Source organism: Elephas maximus, chromosome 17 (assembly GCF_024166365.1).
Source record: "Elephas maximus indicus isolate mEleMax1 chromosome 17, mEleMax1 primary haplotype, whole genome shotgun sequence".
Taxonomy (NCBI): Eukaryota; Metazoa; Chordata; class Mammalia; order Proboscidea; family Elephantidae; genus Elephas; species Elephas maximus.
The window spans coordinates 22,154,175-22,173,504 of NC_064835.1; the positions used below are offsets into that span (position 1 = coordinate 22,154,175).

The following is a 19,330-nucleotide window of genomic DNA, read 5'->3' on the forward strand; positions in this document are numbered from 1 at the left end:
ATTCTACATGAAGTGGAACTCAGCAAGGAGACACGTTATTCGGCCTAGAGTCTGGACTTTGCATAAATAAGTCATCACTGTCATATTCCTTTTGCTTCTACATCCTTTCAAAGGCAGACTCCTCTGAGTCTGGCTTGGCCTGGAAACATAGGGAGGTCACTCACTAGGACAGTCTTCAGGCAGAAGCCTATCATCTTATCCTCTTAGTAAGATCTCCAGAGGACAGGACTAGTCCCCAAGAGATGCTGTATATAGCATCAGGGACAATCCACAGTCCCTAGAATACAGTGTTCCCACAAAGATGTCATTATCCACAAATAATGGATAACAGACATTGCTTTCATAGCCCCAAATGAGACTGACTCTAGGTTATACTTGGTGATGTGCCTGGTGATGGCCATTCTGCTAACTACCTGACATCCTCGCCTGCTTGATTCCCTTCTAGTTCAGCTTCTCAACAGAGTTCAGCAGAGAATTCACCCTACCTTCCAGTCCTATCTGAGGGCCCTGCCCACACAGCAGCTGTCTGAGACCTTGCCCAACAAGACCAAGAGCCTCAGCTCAGCCAGGCCTAACAAGCAAAGTGGTAGATTCCCAGGGGTAGGCCCAGGGCTTACAGGCCTAGGGAAAAGAAAGGTCAATCCCCCAGACCACACTCTTCCAAGGAGGCAGATGACACTGCATCAGTAACGGTTGCCATGCGTCCCTTTCCAGGCAGGCCTGGCTTCCTCAGGAAGGACGTGTGTTGCAGCTGCTATATGCAGACCTCTACTGTCCAGTCTCCAATGACACGGCTCTGGACATTCAACAATTGGTGACAGGTAAAAACACCCTGATCACCCCCACTTCGGCAGGGACCTCACAACATTCCTCTTGCCTAGAAATTCTGTCCATCTCTGGAGTGTCTAAGCAGAGTCTGCAACTGCGTTCCAAGAACTCCAGAGAGCTTTTACCGGCATCCATAACCTCCACACTGTCACAATTAACGGATCAGAAATCCTTAACCCCGATGGCTACCCCATCAACCAGTGTGGTCATCATCCAAGATCACTGGGATGAACACCTGCAGCTAGGGAAGGGATTTCAACTGCCAGATGTGCCCAGGAACCCAGGAACTATACCTTCTTCAAGCCTTGGGGAGACCAGAGTTCCTGTGAACCAGCAAGAGGTGCTGTATAGCAACCACAAATTTTTCCATGGGAACCAAGGCCAGCAGCCGTTGAGATCCCATGTCTCTCTGCTGTTCCTGACCACAGACCTCACGAATCTGACACATGCTATAGCCATGCATACAGTCACTATCTTCCCCGCCCACCTCCCATTACTCAGTCCTGAACTTCTTAGGCTTCTTGAGGTCCATGGAAAAAAATGGATGCACTTCCAGAGGTGGGAACTCCCCAGACATGTGGAAGAGTCCCTGAGGCAGATTATGCCACACACACCAGTAACTTTCACCAAGAATGATAATTTGAATGCTTGTGTTGAAACAACTAGGACCATTTCCCACAAGACCTGGGGTTCATGTATGCTCAGCCAGCCTACTCAGGCCTTCTGGCTTTTTAAATGGTCCATCAGGGACCAAGACCAAAGCTGCCACTGCCAGAGAACCCCAAGCCCTCTGGCTCTGGCCTTGCCCTCTCCAGCCCTTAAAGTTCTAAATAGCCTCTATCCACAGCCTGAGAGACAGGCTGAAGACTCAGGTGATCATCTGAAGCAGAAGCACAGCCAGCAATTCTGCAGCTTCTCTTGTCTAACCAGTGAGTCCCTGCTTGTCACTGACATTGAGTTTCAAGGGATTTCCACAAAGAATTGCATACCCCAATTTCCCTTAAATGCTCCTTTTTTCTTCAATGAGCGCTCTTTCCTCCTGCTCTTGCCTAATAATCCATCCCAGTCATCTTCACCTGCTTCCACATCTGCCCCAAATTTGGTGTCTCCAACTGACCATCAACGAAACCAGATCAATATCCCATTTCGGGCTCTGGCCAAGTTCAAATCGTTGGAGTGGAACCTGCTGCAGAGGCAGCTCCAGGTTAGGTGGGAATTGCCAGCTGCTTTGGAGAGATCTCAGTATGCCCAGAGTCTCATGCAAATTAAGCCCGGTGAAACGGCCCAGTCTCCAGAGACCCTGGGATCTTCCTGGTCCAGGAAGCCCATCTCACTCCTCAGGGGGAACTACCCTTCTTCCTGGACCATGCCCAGAGGCTGCTGGAGTTCCACCTCCAAAAGCAATTCATTCACCAGCACTGTGGCATGTCTCAGAGGATCAAGCAGTCCACTGCATTGCTCCTGTCCCCTGCTGACCAACAGCCTCTGCCCTCGAGCAGTAAAGCCTTGGACAATGTGAATGTTTCCTGGTCTGCAGCCCCAGAGGTCAGTAGGGTTAGTGACCTGATCTCACTCACATTGGCCCTAGTGTCAGACTCCATGCCACACTTGCTCACCCAGACCAAAGCAATAGTGCAGACCCACATCAACTCCAAATCCTGGCAGACCCTGCAGGGCACTGTCATTACCCATATATTTATCTGCCAGGACTCTGGAATTCCTGGGAGTATGGAGGTAGCTCAGTACCCCTGCATTCCAGAAAACAAGCTCTTAGGGCTGAAGGCAGCAACTGATCCTGAGATATATCAGAAAGTTATGCCCTCAGAGACCTCACCAGGTGCTGTCATTGACCACACTAAGCTGTCCAGATCCCTGCCCAAGGGACCCATGGAGAAGCTGGGAACTAATTTACAGGACAAACATCTAGCCTTCCTGTCAGGGCTGCCTGATCTCTATTATTTGGCTCCCTCCAAGGCCACGGGCCCTCCAATCACTAGCCAATCTGAAATCACAGAGATAATGCCTGAGCCTGTTGAAATCACACCAGAGCCTATGAGATGATCTCCTACAAAGAACAGTGCATAAGTCCTGGCCCAGGCCTTTGAGGTGATGAGACTGGTGCAGACTGTGCACAAGAGTTCCTCCCTAAAGTACAGGAGGAACAAACAAAGGAGATGGTGCATCTAGAAAGTCAAACAGATGCTGCTATTCCAAAGGCACTCAAAACATCCATCTTGACCAAACTAAATTTCCACCTGAGAAAAAAGGTCCTAGATTTACAGATGAGAATTCCCATAAAGGTAAGGGCATCCCAGAACCAATCTGTAGCTGTCTCAGAGACCTTATCCACACAAGAGGCACTTGGGAGTCCAAACAACCAAGGGAAAACATCTCTCCAGGAATTCCCCATCCCAAAAGACAGTCCACATGCCCCAGAACACGAATTAATCTGCCTTAGAAAACAGCTAGTTGTTGAGCTAAAGGCAGTACGGCAGAGGAAGAAACAAGCTAGTTCCAGAGCAGGGCCCCATGGTTCTGCCCTCGGGGTCTCCAAGATCTCACAACTCAGGGAGGACCCAGCAGATGCTCAGGAGCTTTGTGCTCAGCTAGAAGCCAGAGTGAACAGCCCCAGCCTGAAAGAGGCCTGGTGCCCTGAGTCTCAAGGCACCAGCAAGACCAACGACTCAGCCCAAGTACCCACGCTGACAGTGAAGAAAGAGTACCCACGGAAACCAAAACCACAAGGGGACTCCACAGAGCAGAATGCAGGGTTTGGGCTGCCCTCACTCACAGAATACAGACCCCCTACTGAAGACCAGAAGCCAGCAGGGTTATCTGTGAACAGGACACCCCGAGGTCCCTGGCAAAGGAGTCAGAGCTTTGATATTACAGCCCCCTCTCAGCAGAGTCCTCAGTACTGTCCTCAGTTTAAGCTCCCAAAACGACCTCCAGGGGCTCCTGGGGGGAAAGACTTTGAGAAGAATGATGTGGAGGGCAGTGAAAGCAACCTGAATGTCATTACGGAACCAGGCAGGATTCCTGGGACTGCCCAGCCTGTGGTGCCCCAGGCTTCACAGGGCTGGTCTTCGCTGGGCCCACTAATTCAGGGTAAGCCTTTGCAGGACAAAACTTTGTGGAATGAGACTCCAGAGGAGCAAGTGAGACTAGCCCATACTCAGAAGAGCCATGGCCTTCCAGAACCTGGCTTAAGAAATAAGGTGAAGCGCATTTTTAGCTGTATTAATTCCAAGACGGTAGATGAGAAATCCATGTTTTCCCCAGAGGAGAAAGTGACCAAAAAGAGAAAAAACAGTCTTAAGAAGAGCCTGGCTTCAGCCAAAGGCCTGTGGGACAAGCTAAGACAGAGAAGATAACAGAGGATCCGAAGGCCCAATCTCTCCCCACTGAGAAAGAGGTGAGCCTGGCCTTCTCGGTGGCCTGGAGTCCCCGGACAATCAGCTCTGGCACTACTCTCATCGTCTTTGCTCTGGCTCTATGCTGGGCCACCTCCACAGCTGATTGGCACCATCCTCAAGTGGCTTGTACCACCCAACCAGGGAACCCACCATATGTCCCAACCCTTATTTCAGAGAAAAACAGTGCTTTCTTCAAGGAGAAGACCCAGTTCATTAAAATAGTTTGTAGGGTATCAAATCCTTGTACTGACATTTTTGTTAATGTACAGATTGTGCAAAATATAGCCCAAATATATCTCTAAGCAAAGACACATGCCTGCTTGCTCCTTTTTTGTCTCCTTGTGATATGTTAAAGGGTTAGTGGGGAGGTATATAGTCTTTTCCATTAGAGAATAGCCTTCAACCCACAGTTCAGATGTGTTAGCATTCCACATAACTCCTCCCAGCCTTATCCTGGACTGTGGATAAAGGGACTTGAGTAGAGAAGGCAAGGCCCTTGTCTAAGGTACACTGAGGGTAAAGGTCAGGCTGGAATTCAGTCATGGCTTCCCATGATGATCTTGAATCCCATGACAACAGTACTGACAAGAAGAGGTGGTCTGGAAATCAATGCATTGTTGGCCCACCCACAGGCAAAAATCATTAGTTGATGACTGATACATACATATGACTGCAATCTGGAAGAAGGTTTTTAGGGGAGTGCCACAGTGCTCCATCCTTGAGGAGGTGCTTTTGTGATTCGAAAAAGCGGTTTGTATGACAGAGGTCAAAAGCAAAATACAGAATCTCCCCTCTCTGCTCCCTGGTTGGTACTAACAAGATCTTTCAAACAATCTGGGAGCCTGCTGTGGCCCTGTTGCCTGTTTCCCATCTCCAGTGCCTCTCAGTTACATGGAAGGAATGCATCCTAGAATGAAGATCAGAGTAGAAGGTGGAGAGGTTTGTCCCCCAGCCCTAAGGCTGCCAGGGAAGGAAGCCAGTAGGGAAAGAATGTAAATGGTAGTATGAACACCTGGGACAGCATGCCATACTCCTGACCAGGGTGTGATAATGGAGAAAAGCTGGGGTTTTCAGCATTAAAAAAAGTCCAGAGGCAGAAAGTCAACCCACAGCCTAAGTGCTCTTGGTGGAGGGAGGTCAGCAAACTCTGAGATTTATGAGCCTGACAAAGAACATGGGCCTAGCGATGCAGAAAGAGGGCAGATGTGGCATCCTAGCCTTCAGTGACCAGTGAGGTTTGGGGCCAGGAAGAAAGAACTGGGAAACAAAAAGACAAAGAGGTTGCCCTGAGCATGTAGGATGGACTACTATTTTGGTCACCACCTAGTAGCCTTCAAAAGGTACCATCCCTGAGTCCTCTTCTGACCTAACACAGAGAAGCCAAGAGCTGGATAAAGAGCAGGGAATGTAGCTTCTTGATAACGTGGTACAGGGGTCTGTGGGATATCCCTGCCTCACTGATTTCTAAGCAAAGCCAGGATCACTCACCATCCCATCAAACCAGGAGGAGTTGGTGGCTGCACTCACTTCCTCTGTAGGATTCCACTGCTTAGCACAAGGTGTCCACTGAGAAGATGCAGAAAAACCAGGATGTGAAGAAGCATGGATGTATCCCTCTTGAGAATGATGATTCTGTGCCTAAAGGTTTTCCTAATGCACCCCCAAAGGAGATCAAAGGAGGTCTTGTGGCAGGCACATCCTCCCTGCCTGGTGGGATTTGGGCAGAGAGCCACGGAACAGAGAGAGAAGGAGAGGAAGGCCAGAGTGAAGGGAAGTGACTCCAAAGGGTCAAAACAGTGTCAGGTGGGAAGCAAGCGTAAGGGTGCACACATCCTGACGTACAGTGGAGCAGGTCCTTCCCATGGTCCCCACATGCTCCTACCTGTCCCACCCCAGCATGGGCTCATGATGCTGACCAAAGTCCTGTGCCAAAGGGCTGGGCCAGTGAGATAAGCTGGAACCAATACCTTCAGGATTATGAGTTCTCAGCAAAATCAAGAGCTGAGAGAGACAGGGTGAGAGCCTGTGAACTCATGCAGGATGTTGTTGAGGCGATGAAGCCTTGCTCATCATATCCACTACCCTAGCACAACCCCTACCTTCCTCCTCCCATCCTCAGAGCTTGAGAGAGTTAAAATAAGAGCAAAATAAATGCTTCAGGGCAGGGCACAAACTCCAAAAATCTAATATACCCCAGAAGCGGTGGTAGATGCTTGGAATACATCACTGCTTGCTTGGGATCTTTGGAGTTCACGGCTGGGCCTTTGACGTAACATGTCATGGTGAACACCCCTGACCTTCTACAGCCCTTCCTTTGGGCTCTCTGGGTGGGTACTTGAGAATTCTATGCACGTAACTTAGGGGACTGGCTACCAGCAGTAAGAGAAAGATGTCTTCTCCAAACATCACTCTGCCTGTTAATCGCTGAGTCCTTGAGGACAGAGACCAGGCCTGCCTCATTTTGTACATGCTCACCCCGTCCCATTCATGGAAGGCCAAAAACACACTTAGCACAGGAGTGAGAGGGTAAGACCCCACTGAGATGCTGTTTCCTGTACCATGAGAGAGGTCGCTGGGCCTCTGCTGTTTTACTGGTCATCAAGCCCTAATGCTCTACCTGTGCTCAGGGGCCTATGGCATTAGCCAGGGCTATCATGAAAGAAAGGACAAGAAGTTTCCTGTGCCCACCGTAGGGTTAGAAAAGGAGGATGGACAGTCTTGAGCTGGAATGGAGAGATGGAGAAATGGCACCATGCAGGCAGGCAAGGTGCTGGGAGACAGTACCAAATCCCTGATGTACCCAGCTGGACTTGCAAAGAGATGTCCATTCCCATCCCCAGAGACATTGAGGTCAGGCCCCTGAATACTTGGTGTGTATGAGAACACCGGGGAAGAAGGGGCCCTGAGAAGGAGACAGAGAAAGATATCCATTCCAAGAAGGAGGGATGGGTTCTGCCAATGGTCTCCCTTCCCTGATTTGTCCCTCTCCTCCACTATAACTTCTCTGGGTCCATGGCCAGGCAAGAAGCATGCTGAGGGTTTTCTAGAATGTTTTACTTCTAAGGTCAAGCCTGTACAGAGGACACAGGTTCAGGGCCCTGGGCAGATAGCCTGACCCATGGGAATCCAGACCACGGGAAGGGAAACCTATCTTTGCAGTAAATACTGCTAGCAGCTGTGGTATACTGGGGGGTGGGAAGGACGATTAAAGACAGAGATCAGACTAGGATCTCACTACACACAGTGAATAACGCATGGACACACAGACATCCAGTCACACGGGCAAATAAAGAGAAAGACACAGATTCAAAGATGCCACACAGAAAAACTGCAGAGTATGAAGAGACATTGACCAGAAATACACATCTACATAGACCTGTAAACACTCTGGGTCAGAAATGCTCAAGCAGACACAGGCACAAATACACAAGCACATATAAAGCTGACTTGCACACATAACAAAAAGATACAGCCCATCTTGTAGACGCACAAACACATATGCAGTCCAAATTCATCCTTCAAAGCCCTTTTCCTCTATAAAGCTTCCTAGGCCACCTCAGAATGAGGCCTGCCTATCCCTCCTCTAAACTCTGCTTTGTAATTTCTGTTTCACCACTTGTTCTTTAATAGGGACAGCCTTGGATTCACGTGCATACCCCTGGTCTCAACAACTTGGCTGTGTGCTCTTAAAAAAATGTCAAGGGCTTACAGTAGATCTACTGCCCTCATCCTTCACCTACGCACCCATCTCCACAAGGGCCCCCAATTTACTACTGGCTCCATCCCTGCAGGGCCCTAGCCCCCAGCCCCTTCAACACAGCAAACAGACACACCGCCAGACAGGCACCATGAAGATGCAGGTCTTGGTTCCCCAGGAGGGAGTCCATGACACATGGCATGACTACATGTGTAGTTCTAGCCCAAATTTTAATGTTAACCATGATCCCACACCTTTCAACCCCAACCCCTACTCCAAACCTATTCCCAGACACAACTCCAAACCAGCAGTGCTTTTAAGTGCAATCTTTGGAACGACTGTACCTCAAGAAGTTAAGAAATGAATTCTTCCAAAAGCCTGAGTGAGCTTGGAAGTGGATTCTTCCACAGTCAAGCCTCCAGATGAGAATGCATCCTAGTGAACACCTTGATTGCAGTCTTGTGAGACCTTAAGCAAAGGACTAAGCTAAGCCCCGCCTATACTCCCGACCACAGAAAAAATGGCATAATAAATGGGTGTGGTTTTAAGCCACCAAGTTTGTGGTACTTCCTTATGCAGCAGGAGATAGGGAAAGAGAAGGCATCTAGGGAACCCTTCTCCTTCAGCTCTCTATAAAGATATGTAGCTCTGGAGGGTCTATAGCCCTCCTAATATGCCGGGGCTCCCTCATCCTGCATGTTAAATGGAAAGTAACCTTGAATGCCTTCATCTGATAATTGATATGAGAGTGGCATATGTTGTAAAAAGTTAAAAACAACAACAACAACACAACTGACAGTGATCTTGTAGAAGAAGGTGGGAGGGTTTTCCCTATCAGTCATAAAGTAATGAAAACTCGAAAAAAAACAAAGAAAACATAGCTTTAAGAGGTATCTCAAGATTTTCTTTGAGCTCAGAAGGTACGAACAATCTAAATAGGATCACAAGAAGAAAATGTTCAATAAATATTTGTTGAATAAATCTTGGAAAGATGATTGGAGAAAACAAAGGATTTACTTGAGCTCATAGAGCCAGTATCTGCAAAGGGGCTCATCAGACCAAATCTTCAGAACTTGTTTCTAGAAACTACACAGTCACCAGCTCATCATATCCACTCTGCTTCCTCAGAGGTGGAACCTAAGTAGTGAGTCAAGGCTAGGAGGGATGAGAATAGGTAACCCATACAGTAGCTATGGTGATTTCTCTGACCATAGGAAGGGCTGCTAAGTTTTGGGATTTAGCCAGTTTCCACAATCACAGTGATAAGAAGAGGTCAACATCACCTGCATTTATCCTATGTCCTGTGGCACTCTGTCCTGGCCCACAGAAAAGCAGCTGACCTAAAGGCACTACTGTGGATTGAACTGTGTCCCCCAAAAATGTGCGTCGACTTGGCTAGGCCATGATTCCCAGTATTGTGTGGTTATCCTCCATTGCGTGATCTGATGTAATTACCTGTGTAAAAAATAAAAGTACGTGTTATAAATCCTAACCTCCATGATGTTAGTGAGGTAGGACACAATCTACAGGACTTGCTCGTATCTTGAGTCAATTACTTCTGAGATATGAAAGAGAGAAGCAAGCCAAGAGGAGAGGGACATCATGACCATCAAGCAAGAAGGGCAGGAGGGAAGCACATTGTTTGCACCTGGGATCCCTGCACTGAGAAGCTCCTAGGCCAGGGGAAGATTTATGACAAGGACCTTCCCCAAAGCTAACAGAGAGAGAAAGCCTTCCCCTGGAGCTGGCACCCTGAATTTGGACTTCTAGCCTCCTAAATGGTGAGAGAATAAATTTCTCTTTGTTAAAGCCATCCACTTGTGATATTTCTCGTATAACACCACTAGGTAACAAAGACAGGCACTCACCAAAAACTTGAAAATGCATCTCTTCTGTCCTGGATTTGATCTGGAAGAATGTACCACAAGCACCACTTGTATATAAGGGTAAAACTTGGCAAGGTAGCAGGTAATTGGCTTCTAGAAGTATATGCCTCAGGAACAGCAACTTCAACTAACACAGATGACCAAGGGGCTATGGAAAATCAGAGTAACTGGAAACTCTAAAAAATTTAGCATACACACACACACACACACATATTCTGAGTGCACAGTGCACAGCTGGGTGATTCAGATCAAGAGAAGCTACAAGCGGGGCCAGTTTAGCCAAAGGTTATGGACAAAAGTAATTTGGTAGAGTAACGGCAGGGGGGCTAAGAATGTGGCTGCCCAAAGAAGGAAAAACAGTAACTGAGTTTCAGTGTCACCTTTGAAAAGGCATAAAACCAAAAAACCAAACCAGCGGCCATCAAGTGGATTCCCACTTACGGTGACCCTGTGTTTTCAGTGTAGAACGGTACTTCATAGTGTTTTCAAAGACTGTGACCTTGCAGGAGGACATCGCCAGATCTTTCTTCTGAGGTGCCTCTAGGTGGATTTGAACCACCAACCTTTCAGTTAGTACCTGAGTGTTTAACCATTTGAGCCACCCAACCCGTTGCCATCGATTCCAACTCATAGTGACCCTATGGAACACAGTAGAACTGCCCCATAGGGTTTCTGAGAAGCAACTGTGGATTTGAATGGCCCACCTTTTGGTTAGCAGTCAAGCCCTTACCCACTGTGCCACCAGGGTCCTTTAGCCACCCAGGGACTCCAAAATATACTTTAACTCCTATAAGTACACTGCAAAGCTATATTTTCCCCTTAGGGTTCAATAACTGGCAGTATATGAACTCAAGAGCATAAAACATTTACTTATTTAGCACAGTACCTGGCAAGTTGGTAGCACTTAGTAAATATATGTGGTTCTCTGAGGTGATTACTGGAAAGGGGGGATGGGGATGAGGGAGGAAGTTGTAATGGGAAAGATGATCATGTCTCCAGCTGGACACTGATGGTCTTGCTTCGTTGGTCCAAAGCTTGTGAGCAACTTCTGACAGAGCTTGGCCATTGAGATCAAAGCGTGGAGTGCATAATGTTATTCCTATTAGAAATGAGAGTAAATCAATCTGGGAAATGCGGATACCAGAAAGCAAGCAGCTCTGCTTGAAGACAGACATGTGACAGTGGGAGGTAAAGATTCTGAAACTGAAGAGAAAGGAAAATTTTTGCATAAATAAGATCCATTTAGGGGCCGATATGGGGGGAAAAAAAAAGTGACGAGTGCAAGAAATGGGCCTAGGGAGGTCTTCTCGTTTATTTTTAGGGGGGAGGGTGTCATATATACATGTCACAAAGTAGAATAAGAATGTAATTAGAGAATACGTGGAAGACCAGAAGCTGAAAAATCCAGGCAGTAAGGATATCGGTCAGCTTTGAAATGAATATATTCAAATGGAACTGTGGTGAGCTATTCTCTCCACATTTATTTCCTTTTCAGATAGTATTTTTGAGAAGATTTACAACAACCTGCTGACATACTTCACTTCCATGCTGGAACTATTTGCAGAATTTTTGTGATTGGGCTAGAATTAAACTGTATTCTTAGAATCTGTATGATCTTACCATTCACCTAACAGACTGGGCTTGGTTTTTCCTCTCACTCCTTAATCCCCAGGAAGGCCACTGCTCCTAAGGAGGGTTTATTAGTTACCTAATGCTGCTTAAAAAAAAAAAAAAAAATGCTGCTTAAGAAATTGCCCCAAAACTTAGTGGTCTAAAACAACAAAGAGTATGTGGGTCAGGAATTTGGGAGTGGTTTAGAAGGTTTTTTTTTTTTTTTTTTTTTTCCAGAAGGATGCTTCTGGCTTTCATGAGGTTGCAGACCAGACATCCGCCAGGGCAGCAGTCATCTGAAAGCTTGACTGGAGCTACAGGGTCTGCTTCCAAGTTCACTCACATGGCTGAGGGCCAAAGGTTTCAGGACTAGGACACCTGAGCCTACCCATTGAGCAGACTGAATATCCTCACAATAGGGCACTCTCTTCCATAGAGGCAAGTCCAGAGACCGCCCTTGGGGGTCTGTAGTTACACTGAGGAGCCCAAGGGGACAAATACAGAGAGACTCCTGGAGAGGCTCCGTTGACACAGGGGTGCTCCATGGGGGCGGCTCTCCAACCCTCCTCAGGAACTCCCTCGAGGGGCCAGAAGCAGCAGACACTTAGGATCATTCTCCTACACAGGGGCACCTTGAGGGCGGCTCCCATACAAACACCTCAGAGTCCCCGGAGGGCCGCCCGCAGCCCTACCCCTTAGGGTGCCCGCCAGGTCCCCGTGTCCTCGCTCCCGCTTACCGGGATGTCCGGGTGCGGAACGCGGCTCCGGGACTGACGGGCTCTACACCGCGGGCCCTGCGCCTTCATTGGCCGCTCGGTGGGCCTGCGTACTGGGTCCCAACGCCAGTAGCCGAGGGCGCTGGCCGAGCTGCAGACTGAGGAGACGGCGGCGTCGGCGCGCGCGCCTCAGCACACCCACCCACCCCGCCCCCCGCCGCCAGCCGCTGCGGCGCGCGCGCCCTCCCCTCCCCCCTCCCCCCAGCTGGCCACCGGCGCTGGGGAGCGAGGTGCCAAGGAACCGCAGGAGGGCGGCGGCCTGGCCGGGACTCGGCGTCAGGCTCCCATGAGCCCTCGTCCCAGGTGCCAATGGACGTCCCCCGCCAGCGCCCGGCACTGCGGCGGGGGGACTGAGCCAGCCGGGCCGACCGCGGCGAGGTCAGTGTGGGTCCTGAGGAGGTGGCCCAGGAGGGGGGCGCCGCAGGGGGCTGAGGCCGCTCACAACTCCTGCCCACGCCAAGGCTAGGGCGGGGGTCTGGTGGGTCCTGCCTCGGGCATCTGCCTGAGGGGGCGAAAATGACTCTGTCAGCCGCCCCAGCCAGGACCCTACTTCCCCCACGAGGCTGTGCTGCCCATCCAGGCTTCCGTGCCCTTGCTCCTGGGGCGCTTAACTTCCTGGTATGCCACCCGGGCTTTGAGTGCCCAAGAATTCGCTGTTCTCTGAGACTGGTGGTCTTCCATCTCTAGCAGTAAAGCCATACCCTATTGTAACCTAATTTTTTGCTGTGGCAACCTTGTTCCTCTGACTATCCACTGTGCAGTTCTGAGAGCTATAAAGTGCATTACATTAAACTAGATGCTGTGTAAAAAGTGAGGGGAACAAAAATGATATTAAAAGTCTTAAGCCCAGAATACTAATTATAAAGCAGTAAGTGAAGAAATACAAATGATATGCTGAGGACCTTTTTATTAAAATTATATCTAAATTTTTTTTTTAAAATTTTGTCGTGCTTTAAGTGAAAGTTTACAAATCCAATCAGTCTCTCACACAAAAACTTATATACACCATGCTATAGACTCCCAATTGCTCTCCCCCTAATGAGACAGCCTGCTCTCTCCCTCCACTCTTTTCCTGTCCATTTCACCAGCTTCTAACTGCCTCTACCCTCTCATCTCCTCTCCAGGCAGGACATGCCAACATAATCTCAAGTGTCCACCTGATCCAAGAAGCTCACTCCTCAGCAGTATCCCTCTCCAACCCACTGTCTAGTTCAATCCACGTCTGAAGAGTTGGCTTTGGAAATGGTTCCTGTCCTGGGCCAACAGAAGATCTGGGGTCCACGACCACCCAGATCCTTCTGGTCTCAGACCATTAAGTCTGGTCATTTCATGACAATTTGAGGTCTGCATCCCACTGTTCTCCTTCTCCCTCAGGGGTTCTCTGTTGTGTTCCCTGTCAGGGCATTTATTGGTTGTAGCCTGGCACCATCTAGTTCTTCTGGTCTCAGGATGATGTAGTCTCTGGTTTATATGGCCTTTTCTGTCTCACGGGCTCGTAATTACCTCGTGTACTTGGTGTACTTCATTCTCGTTTGATCCAGGTGGGTTGAAACCAGTTGATGCATCTTAGATCGCGGCTTGCTAGTGTTTAAGGCCCCAGGGGCCACGCTCCAAAGTGGGATGCAGGATGTTTTCTTAATAGATTTTATTATGCCAATTGACTTAGGTGTCCCCTGAAAGCAGGGTCCCCAAACCCCGCCCCTGCTACGCTGGCCTTCGAAGGACTCAGTTTATGGTGGGTACTTCTTTGCTTTTGGCTTAGTCCAGTTGTGCTGACCCCACCTGTATTGTGTGTTGTCCTTCCTGTCACCTAAAGTAGTTCTCATCTACCATCTAATTAGTGAATGCCCTTCTCCCATCCTCCCTCCCCCCTCTCATAACCATCAAACAATATTTTCTTCTCTATTTAAACTATTCCTTGACCTCTTGTAATACTGGTCTTATACAATATTTGTCCTTTTGCAGCTAATTTCACTCACTATAATTCCTTCCAGATTCCTCCATGTTATGTAATGTTTCACAGATTCATCACTGTTCTATACGGATGGGTAATATTCCCTTGTATGAATATACCATAATTTATCCATTCATCCGATGTCGGGCACCTTGGTTGCTTCCAACTTTTTGCTATTGTAAATGGTGCTGTAACAAACATGGGTGTGCATATATCTGTTCGTGTAAAGGCTCTTATATTCCAAGGAGTGAGATTGCTGGATCCCATGATAGTTCTATTTCTAGCTTTTTAAGGAAGCACCAAATCGATTTCCAAAGGGTTTGTGCCATTTGACATTCCCACGAGCAGTGTATAAGTGTACCAATCTCTCCACAGCCTCTCCAACACTTAATATTTTGTGTTTTTTGGATTAATGCCAGCCTTGCAGTGACATGAAATTTCATTGTAGTTTTGATTTGCATTTCTCTAATGGCTAATGATCATGAGCATTTCCTCATGTGTCTGCTAGCTACCTGAATGTCTTCTTTAGTGAAGTGTCTGTTCATATCTTTTGCCCATTTTTTAATTGGTTATTTGTCTTTTTGTAGTTGAGTTTTTGCAGTATCATGTAGATTTTAGAGATCCAGCGCTGTCATAGCTAAAAACTTTTTCCCAGTCTGTAGGTAGTCTCTTTACTCTTTTGGTGAAGTCTTTTGATGAGCATAGGTGTTTGATTTTGAGGAGCTCCCAGTTGTCTAGTTTTTCTTCTGTATTGTTAGCAATATTTTGCATACTGCGTATGCCATGTATTAGGGCTCTTAATGTTGTCCCTATTTTTTCTTCCATGATCTTTATTGTTTTAGATTTTATATTTAGGACTTTGATCCATTTTGAGCTCGATTTTGTGCATGGTGTGAGGTATGGGTCTTGTCTCATTTTTTTGTGGATGGATATCCAGTTATGCCAGCACCATTTGTTTAAAAGACTGTCTTTCCTCCCATTTAACTGTTTTGGGGCCTTTGTCAAATATCAATAGCTCATATGTGGATGGATTTATGTCTGGATTCTCAATTCTGTTCCATTGGTCTATGTATCTGTTGTCGTACCAGTACCACGCTGTTTTGACTACTGTGGCTGTATAATAGGTTCTAAAATCAGGTAGAGTAAGGCCTCCCACTTTGTTCTTTTTCAGTAATGCTTTATTATCAGGGACCTCTTTTCCTTCCATATGAAGTTGGTGATTTGTTTCACCATCTCATTAAAGAATGTCGTTGGAATTTGGATCAGAAGTGCATTAAATGTATAGATCTCTTTTGGTAGAATAGACATTTTTATAATGTTAAGTCTTCCTATCCATGAGCAAGATATATTTTTCCACTTAGGAATGTCTCTTTTGGTTTCTTGCAGAAGTGTATTGTAGTTTTCTTTGAATAAGACTTTTACATCTCTGATAAGATTTATTCCTAAGTATTTTATCTTCTTGGGGGCTACTGTAAATGGTATTGATTTGGTGCTTTCCTCTTCGATGCTCTTTGTGTTGGTGTAGAGGAATCCAGCTGATTTTGTATGTTTATTTTGTATCCCCGATACTCTGCTGAACTCTTCTATTAGTTTCAGTAGTTTTCTTGAGGATTCCTTAGGGTTTTCTGTGTCTAAGAGCATGTCACCTGCAAATAGAGATAATTTTACTTCTTCCTTGCCAATCTGGATGCCCTTTATTTCTTTATCTAGCCTAATTGCTCTGGCTAGGACCTCCAGTACAATATTGAATAAGAGCGGTGATAAAGGGCATCCTTATCTGGTTCCCATTCTCAAGGGGAGTGCTTTTAGGCTCTCTCCATTTGGGATGATATTGGTTGTTGGCTTCGTGTAAATGCCTTTTATTATGTTGAGGAATTTTCCTTCTATTCCTATTTAGCTGAGAGTGTTTATCACGAATGTGTGTTGAACCTTGCCACACATTTCTGCATCAATTGATAAAATGATGTGATTCTTTTCTTTTAATTCTGTGATGGATTACATTAATTGTTTTTCTAATGTTGAACCATCCCTGCGTACCTGGTATGAATCCCACTTGGTCATGGTGAATTTTTTTTTTTTTTTTGATATGTTGTTGAATTCTATTGACTAGAATTTTGTTGAGGATTTTTGCTTCTAAGTTCATGAGGGATATAGGTCTGTAATTTTCTTTTTTTGTGGTGTCCTTACCTGGTTTTGGTTTCAGGGATATGCTGGGTTCATAGAATGAGTTTGGGAGTATGCTGTCATTTTCTATGCTTTGAAATACCTTCAGTAGTAGTGGTGTGAACTCTTCTCTGAAAGTTTGGTAGATATCTGCAGTGAAGCCGTCAGGGCCAGGAATTTTTTTGTTGTTGGGAGTTTTGGATTACCTTTTCAATCTCTTCTTTTCATATGGGTCTATTTAGTTGTTCTACCTCTGTTTGTGTTAGTTTAGGTAGGTAGTGTGTTTCTAGGAATTCATCCATTTCTTCTAGGTTTTCAAATTTGTTAGAGTATCATTTTTCGTGGTAATCTGGTACGATACTTCTTTTTTTTTAAGCTTTTATTGAGCTTCAAGTGAATGTTTACAAATCAAGTCAGTCTGTCACATATAAGTTTATATACACCTTACTCCATACTCCCACTTGCTCTCCCCCTAATGAGTCAGCCCTTCCAGTCTCTCCTTTCGTGACAATTTTGCCAGCTTCCAACTCTCTCTATCCTCCCATCCCCCCTCCAGACAGGAGATGCCAACACAGTCTCAAGTGTCCACCTGATATAATTAGCTCACTCTTCATCAGCATCTCTCTCCTACCCACTGTCCAGTCCCTTCCATGTCTGATGAGTTGTCTTCAGGAATGGTTCCTGTCCTGGGCCAACAGAACGTTTGGGGACCATGACTGCCAGGATTCCTCTAGTCTCAGTCAGACCTTTAAGTATGGTCTTTTTGTGAGAATTTGGGGTCTGCATCCCACTGATCTCCTGCTCCCTCAGGGGTTCTCTGTTGTGCTCCCAATCAGGGCAGTCATCGTTTGTGGCCAGGCAACAACTAGTTCTTCTGGTCTCAGGATGATGTAAGTCTCTGGTTCATGTGGCCCTTTCTGTCTCTTAGGCTCATAGTTATCACGTGACCTTGGTGTTCTTCATTCTTCTTTGATCCAGGTGGGTTGACACAAATTGATGCATCTCAGATGGCCGCTTGTTAACATTTAAGACCCCAGAGGCCACATTTCAAAGTGGGATGCAGAATGTTTTCATAATAGAATTATTTTGCCAATTGACTTAGAAGTCCCCTTAAACCATGGTCCCGAAACCCCCGCCCTTGCTCCACTGACCTTTGAAGCATTCCGTTTATCCCGGAAACTTCTTTGCTTTTGGTCCAGTCCAGTTGATCCGATCTTCCATGTATTGAGTGTTGTCCTTCCCTTTACCTAAAGCAGTTCTTATCTACTAACTAATCAGTAAAAAACCCTTTCCCACCCTCCCTCCCTCCCCCCCTCGTAACCACAAAAGTATGTGTTCTTCTCAGTTTGTACTATTTCTGAAGATCTTATAATAGTGGTCTTATATAATATTTGTCCTTTTGCCTCTGACTAATTTCACTCAGCATAATGCCTTCCAGGTTCCTCCATGTTATGAAATGTTTCACAGATTCATCACTGTTCTTTATCGATGCGTAGTATTCCATTGTGTGAATATACCACAATTTATTTATCCATTCATCCGTTGATGGACACCTTGGTTACTTCCAACTTTTTCCTATTGTAAACAGAGCTGCAATAAACATGGGTGTGCATATATCTGTTTGTGTGAAGGCTCTTATTTCTCTAGGGTATATTCCGAGGAGTGGGATTTCTGGGTTGTATGGTAGCTCTATTTCTAACTTTTTAAGATAACGCCAGATAGATTTCCAAAGTGGTTGTACCATTGGACATTCCCACCAGCAGTGTATAAGAGATCCAATCTCTCCGCAACCTCTCCAACATTTATTATTTTGTGTTTTTTGGATTAATGCCAGCCTTGTTGGAGTGATATGGAATCTCATCATAGTTTTTATTTGCATTTCTCTAATGCCTAATGATCAAGAGCATTTTCTCATGTATCTGTTAGCTGCCTGAATATCTTCTTTAGTGAAGTGTGTGTTCATATCCTTTGCCCACTTCTTGATTGGGTTGTTTGTCTTTTTGTGGTTGAGTTTTGACAGAATCATATAGATTTTAGAGATGAGGCACTGGTCGGAGATGTCATAGCTGAAAATTTTTTCCCAATCTGTAGGTGGTCTTTTTACTCTTTTGGTGAAGTCTTTAGATGAGCATAGGTGTTTGATTTTCAGGAGCTCCCAGTTATCTGGTTTCTCTTTGTCACTTTTGGTAATGTTTTGTGTTCTGTTTATGCCTTGTATTAGGGCTCCTAGGGTTGTCCCTATTTTTTCTTCCATGATCTTTATTGTTTTAGTCTTTCTGTTTAGGTCTTTGTTCCACTTGGAGTTAGTTTTTGTGCATGGTGTGAGGTATGGGTCCTGTTTCATTTTTTTGCAAATGGATATCCAGTTATGCCAGCACCATTTGCTAAAAAGACTATCTTTTCCCCAATTAACTGACACTGGGCCTTTGTCAAATATCAGCTGCTCATATGTGGGCGGATGTGTATCTGGGTTCTCAATTCTGTTCCATTGGTCTATGTGTCTGTTGTTGTACCAGTACCAGGCTGTTTTGACTACTGTGGCTGTATAATATGTTCTGAAATCAGGTAGAGTGAGGCCTCCCACTTTCTTCTTTTTCAGTAATGCTTTACTTATCCGAGGTTTCTTTCCCTTCCATATGAAGTTGGTGATTTGTTTCTCCATCACATTAAAAAATGTCATTGGAATTTGGATCGGAAGTGCATTGTATGCATGGATGGCTTTTGGTAGAATAGACATTTTTACTATGTTAAGTCTTCCTATCTATGAGCAAGGTATGTTTTCCCACTTAAGTAGGTCCTTTTTAGTTTCTTGTAGTAGTACTTTGTAGTTCTTTGTATAGGTCTTTTACGTCTTTGGTAAGATTTATTCCTAAGTATTTTATCTTCTTGGGGGCTACTGTGAATGGTATTGATTTGGTTATTTCCTCTTCGATGTTCTCTTTGTTGATGTAGAGGAATCCAAGTGAGTTTTGTATGTTTATCTTATAACCTGAGACTCT

General features: G+C 46.0%; 1 protein-coding gene across 4 annotated transcripts in view; it reads right to left on the bottom strand.

Annotated features, from left to right (window-relative positions):
* The window catches only part of LOC126060636 (olfactory receptor 150-like), an 881,095-nt gene that overhangs the window by 46,336 nt on the left and 815,429 nt on the right, over window positions 1-19,330 (bottom strand). The window contains exon 1 of one of the 4 annotated variants that reach the window (XM_049856875.1): window positions 9,225-9,294. The exons of 2 other annotated variants lie outside the window; for them this stretch is intronic. In XM_049856875.1, coding sequence (XP_049712832.1) covers window positions 9,225-9,230 — 6 coding nt within the window. In that variant the 5' untranslated portion in view covers window positions 9,231-9,294. Of the gene's footprint in view, window positions 1-5,771; window positions 5,848-9,224; window positions 9,295-19,330 lie in introns of those variants that run through there. One more of the 4 variants, XM_049856877.1, reaches the window with a different exon arrangement.